This window comes from Nannospalax galili, unplaced genomic scaffold (assembly GCF_000622305.1).
Source record: "Nannospalax galili isolate Female #2095 unplaced genomic scaffold, S.galili_v1.0 scaffold307, whole genome shotgun sequence".
NCBI classification, from domain to species: Eukaryota; Metazoa; Chordata; class Mammalia; order Rodentia; family Spalacidae; genus Nannospalax; species Nannospalax galili.
Window position 1 is genome coordinate 480844 of NW_008359625.1, and position 10737 is coordinate 491580.

Sequence of the window (10737 nt, forward strand, 5' to 3'; positions counted from 1 at the left end):
TCCCGCTCTGAGCTCCTACTTTGGACTCCCAGATGAACTGTATCCCGGGATATGTAAGCTAAATAAACCCTTTCCTCCCCAAGTTGGTAGTGGTCAGAGTATTTTGTCACAGCAATGAAGAACAAACTAGGACACATGATAAGTACCTCTCAATTTTTTAATTTATGTTTAAATATTTAGCTACCTAATTTTCCTTAGCGTTTCCACACATAATTGAAATAAAATCTACTAAAAAAGTAGTTTAGGTTAATTGGTAAAGATCTTGTCAGATTTCTATAAAGTAACCTAAATGTTTGGGGAAGCTAACTAATGGCTAGAGCTGAGGGACACAGACCGTGAGCTGCACAGGGCTGTCAGCAGGATAATGGCCTGTCTCCTGGGTCTGAAAGAGTAAGACACGGGAAACCTTTAACTATGGGAGAAGGCAGCTTCCACACAACAGTGACTTTCAGTAAAGAACTGCACAGCCATTACCCGGTGGCACTGATGGGAGAAAGTGCCTGAATTTCACTTGCCTTCCAACTTCCTAAGTTCAACCAGAGCTTCCAATTATCCAGAGCCAAAGGGTCAAGGACCTCTGAGGCAGCCCATAAACATCAACCTATCTAGAAACATGTAGTGGGAGGCAGGGGCGGGGGCGGGATAGAGGACGGGCCTGCAGGAGATACGGACAGCATGCATCGCTATTACCACCACTAACCTGATTTTAATGTCAACCTTGAGATTTGTGAAGATCTGTCCTTTAATGGGTTAAAAGGAAAGCTGTGGAAATGAGATTTAAAGATAAAAAATGCCAGGCGTACTTGAGTTTCACCAAATACATAAAAGGTCACTTAAAAATTCTTTGTCTTTACAAATGATTAAAACAAAATAGAAAAAGAAAGATTTCTATAGGTAAGATAAACTAAGTGTCTGTGAAAACTAAAGGCTCATAAAAAGTTGAGACCCTAGGATGGGCTACTGAAGAATGTGACATTGTATATTATATTTGTGCTTACCTTAAATCAAGGTAAAGTGCATATACAGTGAGGCAGACTGTTTACAATTTGGTGAGCTTTACAGAGAAATATATCCTTATACTTAATACGCCTATGAAAATATAGGCCCCAGAAAGTTCCTACTCATCTGCCTGCTGGTGAATTCCCCAGCCCCCCACTGAACCACCACTGTTCTGATTTCTAGCAATGACAGTAAGTTTTGCATGATCTTTAGCTTCCTGGACATAAAATCACACAGCAAGATACTTTCATATCTGGCTTCTCTGATTCAGAATTATGTCCTTCAATTATGTCCTTATGTATTCATACATGTCGCTTGGTTTTTTTTTTTTATATTGGGAGTCATTTACCCTCAGATAACTAGATTATAATTTGTTGTCTTTATTATTGAAAGTTATTCATAATATCAACTGTATCACAGACACACACGCATGTGCACACACACATGCACACATATTGAGAGAGAAGTGTGGTGAGTAATTTCAGTGTGTAGCACTTCTTTGCATGTACATAACAGTGTCTTTTGATGATAACTTTCGGCTCTGAGGAAGTCAGTTACCGTGTGTTTTTGTTCTTGTTGCTTTCACTTTTCATTTTTGTTTATGATCTACCTTGAATAATTTTCTTGGTGAATGGTTTGGGATATAGAAGTTAAGGTTCATCTCCCCTACATACTTCTTTTTTATTGTCTCACCAGGGACTATTGAAGACTATCCTATCCCCCACTTAAATGTCTACATACCTTTATGAAATGTCTGTCAACAATATAGCTGTGAATCTGTTTCTCAATAACTCACTCTCTACTACTGATACTTAGCTAATAAAGTGTAGCTTGATGGTGTAGCTTTATCCACAGCAGGATACTTGGATATTAAAATAGCTACTGAAGTCTTCTGATTAAGATTTTCATAGTATATATTTTCCATTTTTTTATTTTTAACATTTTCCTCATTTTTTAAAATTTAGGTACAACATCATGTAGTTGTATTTGCTTTTAAGTAGTTTGCAAATCTGTCTTTAAATGACTACATTCAATATAATTATTGGTGCAATTGCATTAAATACCTACCATCTTGCCGTGTTGTATTTTTCATCTATTTTTATTTTTAATTATGTTTTGCCTTTTTGAGATTAATTTACATTTGATCATGGGGGGGGTTGTTGTTTTTGGTTTTTGGATTTTTGGGGGTTTTGTTTGTTTGTTTGTTTGTTTGTTTGTTTGTTTTGGTCTTTTTGAGACAGAGTTTCCCTGTAGCCCCAGCTGTCCTGGATTCACCATGGAGACCAGGCTGGACTCAAACTCACAGAGATCTGCCTGCCTCTGCCTCCCGAGTGCTGGGATTAAAGTCATGCACCACTGCACCCGGCTTGATCCTGTTTTATCCTTACTATTTACTACATATACCTGTTTAAGTTTTTGTGTGCTTTCCTTAGGTTTTTCAATATATGTCTTAATAAAAGGTTCTACTTTCTGGGGCTAGAGAGATGGCTCAGCGGTTAAGAACACTGGTTGTTCTTGCAGAAGACCCGGGTTCGAATCCCAGCACCCACATGGCAGCTAACAACTGTCCGTAACTCCAGTCCCAGGGGATCCAACAGCTTTTAAAATTAATTAATTTTTTAAAAAAGATTCTACTTTCATCCAGGCATTGGTGGCACGTCTGTAATTCTAGCATTCAGAAGACTGTAGGTGGATCACAAGTTCAAGGCCAGCCTGGGCTACATGGAGAGCCCTTGTCTCAGAAATAAATTAATTTTGGCTAAAGAGATGATTTAGCCATTAAGAGAACTTGCTGCTCTTACAGAGGATCTGGATTTAGTTCTCAACACCTACATCAGGCACCTCACAACCACCTATAATTCCTGTTCTAGGGGATCCAACGCCCTCTTTAAAATGCCTCTGTGGGCACTAGAAACACACATGGAGCACATACATACATATAAGCACTCAAACACACAGAAAATAAATCTTTTAATAATAAATTAATAATTCTTAAATAAATATAAAAATGCTTTCAGATAATGCTATGCCATTCTATATGTAATATGAAAATCTTATGAAGTATTTTCCCAATTTCCTCTTCTGCTTTTTGCTATAGTTTCAAATCTTTTAGTTTTTGTGTGCTAAAAAATGTGAACCATTGTGAGTTTTTCCTTCAGGTAGTTATCTTTTTCTTAACTTCTAGTACTCATTTCTTATGTGTGTGTGTGCATGTGTGTGGAAGCCAGAGGTAAGCCATGTGTGCCATTCTTCAGATGCTGCCTGCCTTGTTTTCTGAGATAGGGTGTCTCGCTGACCTGGCACTCACCAAGTGGGCCAGAGCCCCTGGGATCTGCCTATCTCTTCCTCCTCAGTCCTTGAATTACAAGGACATGCCACTGCACCTTTTTTATGTGTGTTCTGGGGACCGAACTTGGGTCCTCCTGCTTTTGCAGCAGATGCTTTCCAACAGAGCTGTCTCCCTGGCACAGAAGCACTCATTTGTTTGTGCAGATCCAAGTTTCTGACTAATAACACTTCTGCCTGGAAAACTTCATTATTTCTTATAATGCAAATGAATTCTGTCTCAGACATTTTTTTAATCTCTTGATTTTGAAAAGTCTTTTTGGTGGACATTAAAGTTTTGGTTGACAAATTTTGTCTTCTGTCACTTGAAAAATGTCAAAAACTTGTAACCGCTAAGAACTTTTTTATTTATTTATTTTTTACGTATATGAGTGTATTACCTGCATGTGTGCAAGTACACCCATGTCATGCATGCAATGCCTGCAGAGGTCAGACAAGGGTGTCATATCCCCCTGGAACTGGAGTTATGGATGGTTGTTAGCTGCTATGTGGGTGCAGGGAATTGAACCCAGGTCCTCTGCAAGAACTGTCAGTGCTCTTAACCAGTGAGCCATCGCGCTAGCCAAACCGCTAAGAATTTTAATCATTGTTCTTCCATAGTATATCTCGTATTCTCTGCCTGCCTTCAAGATTTTCCCTGTCTTTGGTTTTTGGTATTTTGTATATGCCATGAATATAGGTGAGTATGTGTGAGTGTATGTGTAAGTGTTTGAGTGTGTATGAGAATGAATGTGTATGTGTGTGTGTAAGTGTGTGAGTGTGAGTGTGAGTGTTGTGCTTGGTATTTACTTTGTTGTTCTTTGTGTTTCTTGGTCTTTGGTTTGGTATGAGTGACCAATGTCAGAATCTCAACTACCACTTCTTTTGCTCAATTCTCTGTTGTAGCATTTTAATCACACATATGTTAGATTATTCGATATTGTCAGACAGTTCTTGGATCTTTGATTTTTTTATTTGTTTTGTGTTACTTTTGTTTTAAGAAATTTCTCTGTTTCCGTTTTGGCAGTTTCTATTGGCCTGTCTTCAAGTCCTTAATTCCTATTACTCTAGAAAGAGCTCATCAGGGGCAACCTCCATTTTTATTGTTTTCATTTGTCATATTCTGTTTGACATTTTCTTACAATTTCTCTTTGAAACTACCCATCTGAACATGCATAGCCTTTTCTTTCTCATTGATCCTTGAACTTATTAATCTTACTTCTGAAACTTTTTATCTGATAGACCCAACATCTTTATTATATTAGACTGGTTACATAAATGGTTTTGACGATATCTGTGGGGTTTTTCTCTCTGCGTATTCATATATACACACGTGTGTTGGAACTCTCTGGTTGAGAGGTGGAGATCTTATCTAGGTTAGTAAGGGTAAAAGCAAATAGTTCCTATGCATTGACTAAAAAAAGTCCAGGGTCTAGCTCTTGTGTGTGTGTGTGTGTGTGTGTGTGTGTATGTGTGTGTGTACATACATACACACACATATATATGTATATATAATATATATGAGGTTTTTTGGTGGGGGTGTTGATCCAATAAGTTTAGGTATTGAGTTGGTACTGGGTTTATTTTTGCTCTTCTTACCTCCATGGTACCACAGGCTTCAGATCCTTCCATATTACCGTTTAGGATGGGGCCAATTTTATGTCTCAACTATATGTCTTCCCCTTATACTATCCCCCAGGGAAGGTCTCTGAACTCTGTATTCTTCAAATAAATCCTTTTACTCGTGAATTTTAGGCTGTTTGGGAGAGACAGAGGTAACCTCTGTGGTTCTGATTAATTCCTCAATCTTGGTCACACACCATGTCCCTGGTTCTCAGACATGAGGCCTTCTCAGTGCTCTAGTGTCAACAACTAAGCACCTGATTCCAACGTGTAATTCCTGCTCTTCTCCAAGTAGTAACAGACTTGGGATTTTTTAAAACAGTTTTCTCCTCCCAGATAATATGTATGAACACAGTACCCAAAGATGACAGTATTTGTTACCCTTACCATGAGATTTAAAATCGTTTGTTACATAAGGAGGAGTGGGAAAGGATCTGGGTAGGGTTTTGTGTGCTGTAAATAGCAACGGTTTTTGTGATTATCTGGTAATGTTCATGAGAAGAGGTTATAGGTACAAATTTGTAGGTACAAAATTCCCTCACACCTATGTATCTTCCCAGAGAGTATATTTTATCTTTCTAGTCCACATTCCTCAGTTTTTTGCCAACTGGCTAAGTAATTTTAAGATTTACTTTATTTTTAAATTATGTCTGTACCTTTGTGTGGGTATGTGCACCTAAATGTAGGTACCCAAAGGAGAGAAAGATTCCCTTGGAGTTACCGGGGGTTGTGATTCAGCCAACATGGGTACTGGGAGCCCAACTCAGTACTTGACAAGAGCGGTATGCCCTTTTAACCACTGAGCTATCTCTCCAGCCCTAACTGGCTTAGTTTTCAAGTGAATGTTCCTTACTGTGATCTTGACGGAGTAAGCTAGTTAGTATTCATGTGCCGGCTGTCCTCGGAAGGATTTGGGCGTTCGTCCTGTAACTTTAGCTCTTTGAGAAGTTCCAGAAAAGTAAATTCTCTCAGCATTATTTTTGTTGTTGCAAGGATAAGAATGGTGCCCTTCCCAGGGCTCCACATCCAGAGCAAAATTCAGAATTTGGTCTCTGATTTTAATCCTTATCTAGTTTTTAAAACTTTTAAGCATTTATAGCTCTGAATTTTCTCCTAAGCACAGCTCTCCCTTCATCTTACAAATGTTGTTGCACTGTGTGTTTTGCTATTCCATTCAAAATATTATTTAATACACCTGTGCTGTTTCTCTTTGATCTGCGGATTATTTAGAAATGTGTTATGTATGAGATTATCTAGATATCTTACTGTCATGGATTTGGTCTTCTCCCATCAGCTTACAAAGAGCCCTGTTTTGTATATTCTCGAGTTGGGGGTAACCGAAAACCATTGAAGCAATCTGTGGATGACTGTGACAAAACTTTGTTTGAAGCAAGGTTTGACAGTGGTAAACTACAGAAGGTAGTCAAAGTGTAGGTTTTAATTATTTTTATTAGAGGAACTAGGCCATCAAAGCTTTACTGTTTTCTGATTAGGTACATTAAAGTTTTTAGCATCCATTACTTAACTATAATTCCTGAAGTATAAATGTTCATTAGAGGTAGTAAGGGTTTACATTTATGTATTATTAACCTATTCCTAGGTCAGTATAACCATATGCACATGGGAATTTTTGAAAAGCTACTTGGTAGAGAAAAAAAGTCACAATCAGGAAAACTTGTTGTGTAAATAAGTAGTATTCCAGTGAAAAGTTTTTTGCCTTTATTTAAGCAACTTCAGTGACTAAGTATGGAGTACAAATTGTTATCACATATGGCCTTTATACTTAAAGAGTTCAAATTTTATAATCTATGTAACTATATTAATTTATACTTTTAGACCTCTCAGTGATAGTTATTTCACTTCACTAGAATTGGAATTATTAGAAAATAGAAATGCATGTTTGTATGTAAAAATAATAAAGAAGAAGAGGTTGTGAAATTGAAAGGAAATGGGGGCACAAGAGGAGTTGGAGAAAGATCGGTAAGGATGATGTAAATATTGTACTTGGTATGAATTCCTCAAAAAGCAAAAAATAAAATAAAAAAAAATATGTATTTGAAAGCCAGACACCATTTTTCTTCAGTTTCAATAACTTCTCAATAATTTATTTTAGAGAGTAGTTGTATTGAAATATATAAAATGTTATTAAATATTTACATTTACCTATGCTCTCATATCACAAGGAACACAAATGCTATACATTTAGAATATGATCAGTTTCTTATCCAAGATAAGAAAAATTTTCAGAACTTTTATCTTTTGAAGTTACTTTGTATTGGATACTGTCTAAATAAATATTGCTTCTCCCACAAAAGGTTTTCTGTGACTAGGTAAAATAGATAAGAATAAAATTTTCCTCACTTAAACAGAAATGTCATTCTCACATTCTTATGTGCTTTCCCCTTCCTTTTCTGTGTTCTAGGACAGATTATGAATACCAGTTGACTGTACGCCCAGACCTCTTCACAAATAAACACACACAATGGTATTATTTCCAGGTTACCAATACCCAAGCAGAAATAGCCTATAGATTCACTATTGTCAACTTCACCAAGCCTGCTAGTCTTTATAATCATGGTATGCGCCCACTCTTCTAATTCTGAAAAAGAGGCCAAGGCTCACAATATTGGCTGGCAGAGAATAGGAGACCAAATCAAGTATTATAAGAACAATCTGGGGCAAAATGGACGCCGTTTTTTCTCTCTTAGATGGACATTTCAATTTCCACACAACAAAGATACATGCTACTTTGCTCATAGTTATCCACACACTTATACCAACCTTCAAGTATATCTTTCGGGCATCAACAGTGATCCAGTATGGTCAAAGTTTTGTAAAATACACGTCTTGTGCCACACACTTACTAGGAGCATGGTATATGTTTTAACTATCACTACTCCCTTGAAGAACACTGACTCAAGAAAGCGGAAGGCCATGATTTTGACAGCAAGAGTCCATCCAGGAGAAACCAACAGCTCTTGGATCATGAAAGGCTTCCTAGATTATATTTTAGGAGACTCAAGTGATGCACAATTGCTTCAGGAAACTTTCCTCTTCAAGGTGGTACTCATGCTGAATCCAGATGGTGTGATTGTGGGAAATTAATGGTGTTCCTTAGCTGGATGGGATTTAAACCATAATTATACATCTCTCCTGAAGGTTTCTTATCCTTCTGTTTGGTATACCCGGAACATGATCCATAGGTAAAATAATCTTCAAATTACCTCTCTGCTTGATTAGTAAACTTAATAATAATAACTTTGCCTATATAATCTCATTTATTTATTTTACTCTATTTTAAAATAGTTTATAACCATCTTTTCTGTCTCTGCAACTCTGATCCTATATTCTTCTGGTATTATGCCAAACTTACTATCTTTCACTTAAATAAGGAAACAGACTCCAGAATGTTTTGATGGTTCTAAGAAACTAATAGTTAAGGTCACATATTGGAAATTTGGTTTCTTGCTAAAGCTAACAAGGCCCTGATGTTTACATTGGAGTTTTTTTAATCCCTTATATGTGGAATCAAGTACATTTCCGAGCCTTCTGGCATTATGCTGATCATGCATTGTTAGACAAGTCTTTTGACTTGTTGGCATAGTTACTTAAATTTTCATGAATAATGCTATCACTTGCCCCCAGGAAAAAATTGAACAGCATCAAATTTTCAAAATAATCTAGAACAGTAAAATCAATATAGTACTTAAGTATTTGTTGAATAGGAGAATTATTTGATAGATTCAGGTAGTAACAATCAGGAATAGATTATCTTTCTTGGAGTCAAAGAATGCCATTCCAACTTCAAAGGTGCTTAATCTTTTTTATTAGACCCATGGACTTGAGAATTAAAGCTCATTAGAATTTCTGCTATATCATTTATTAACTGTATGACCTTTTCAATTGGAAAAAACAATCTTTCAGTTTTGTCATCTCTAGCCTGAGAACAGTAGTACCTCAGAGTTGAATTAAATGAGACAAATATTGCTCATTTGCTCCAGTAAGGACTGAAATACTGAGTGCTCTAAATATTGAATATAATTCCTCAAATGCAGATTTTAAAAAATTAATTAAATTGCCTGGTATGGTGGCATATACCTTTAAGCTCAGCACTTGGGAGGCAGGGGCAGGTGAATCAGTATGAGGCTGAGGTCAGCCTGAGATGGTCTACATAGAGAGTTCTAGGCCAGCTGCAGCTACACAGTAAGACCCTGTCTCAAAAATTAAATCAGATAGATGTGAAAATTCTTTGTAAACTATTTAGGGTTGTTAAAATGTTGTAATAAAAAATACTGTTATAGAGAATACTATCTTCTTGTCCAACTTTCTTACCAGGACCCCTGATAGTCACAAGGTCTCTGCTCCAAAGCTAGAGAACCAAAGATTGCCTCCAGTTCCTCAGAGGAGCTGCCAGGGTTTAGAAGCCCTTGGAATGGGTCTGACTGTCAGGCATTCTAGCGTCAACTTTCATGAATTGTTTTATCTGCCTTGGAAAACAAGAATTGAGGTACAAAGCCCCACAAAAAGACTGAAACCCTCAGTTAACCCTCACAAGTGTGAATTCCAGGTCTCTCTGAAGTTACTTTGGAAAAGTTTAAGTAATAAGGAATAACCTATGATTTCTTTTAGCCCGGGCATGCAAAATACAAAGTGCTGACTACACGTAATGTGAGATCCGGATTGGATTCTCTGGTAGAATTAAGGGCATTAGTGGAAAATTTAATGAAATCCAAATAAAGGCAGGATGTTAGTTCATAGTAATGGCGCCAGTGCTGGTTTCTTTGTTCTTAATAGCTACCACGCCATAGTTACGCAGCATGTTAACCTTAAGAGAAACTGGGAAGAGTATACCAGAACACATTCAACTGTTTTGTAACTTTTGTGTCAGTCCAGTTATTCTAAAATAAAGTTCACACACACACACACACACACACACACACACACACACACACACGGAGCTGATGGAATACCTGTTATCTATAATGTCTATTTAAACATCTTTGGCATTAAGGGTTCCTGCTTTGACACATGATCATTAAAAGCCAATAGCACTTAGTTTGTCTCTGTGGAAGGTAATTTAAATGTCTCAGTTCTCAGGTTGCCTTGTAGAAAGGTTAAGTCAGGAATCTATTCAATAATTTCTGAAAGAACTCCAAGAAAGAGAAATACTTTAATGCAATTAATCAAAAGCAGGCAAGAAAAACAATAAGGCAGTCACAGATATCGGGAAATGACTAAGTATTCTACAATTAAGTACATTTAAATCATGTTCATGTTCAAATAAGAATATGACCCTAGGATACTTAATACAAATACTTACAATACTTAGTTACCTGTGGGCAAAAAGAAAATCCAAACTGTTATCTTAATTCATTAAGTTGAGAGCACTTATATCCTGTTTTATTTCTGAAGTAGTATTTCTTTAAAAATTACTTATAGGGACTACTATCCTCAGGCCTCTTGGGGTAAGTCTATAGCGCAGCTCTCTGCGCCGGGACTCCCTAAGCGACATTCACCCTTCCATCCCCCGCCTCGCCGTTCTATACTCCTAGTTTGGGCCCTGCGCCATTCCTAGTCTAAGGGCCCCAGACACCTGGGGAACCAATACTGCTTCCTGACCCTTCTCACCCAGAGAAACTCATTCCCTTTCTTGGGCTCCAGGAGCACCACTTCTGGTCCTGGCCCTGCCCTCACCTCTCTCTGCTTCCCTGGGCCTGCACCACCGGCTAACTCTCCTAGCCTGCACTACTATCCTCAGGCCTCTTGGGGTAAGTCTATAGCGCAGCTCTC

At 37.5% G+C, this 10737-nt stretch overlaps 1 protein-coding gene across 1 annotated transcript in view; it reads left to right on the plus strand.

Annotated features, from left to right (window-relative positions):
* Positions 1–6895: 6895 nt before the first annotated feature.
* Positions 6896–10737, plus strand: part of LOC115068523 (cytosolic carboxypeptidase 3-like) — a 75142-nt gene continuing 71300 nt past the window's right edge. Inside the window, 1 exon segment of the mRNA XM_029558845.1 lies at positions 6896–6927. Coding sequence (XP_029414705.1) covers positions 6896–6927 — 32 coding nt within the window.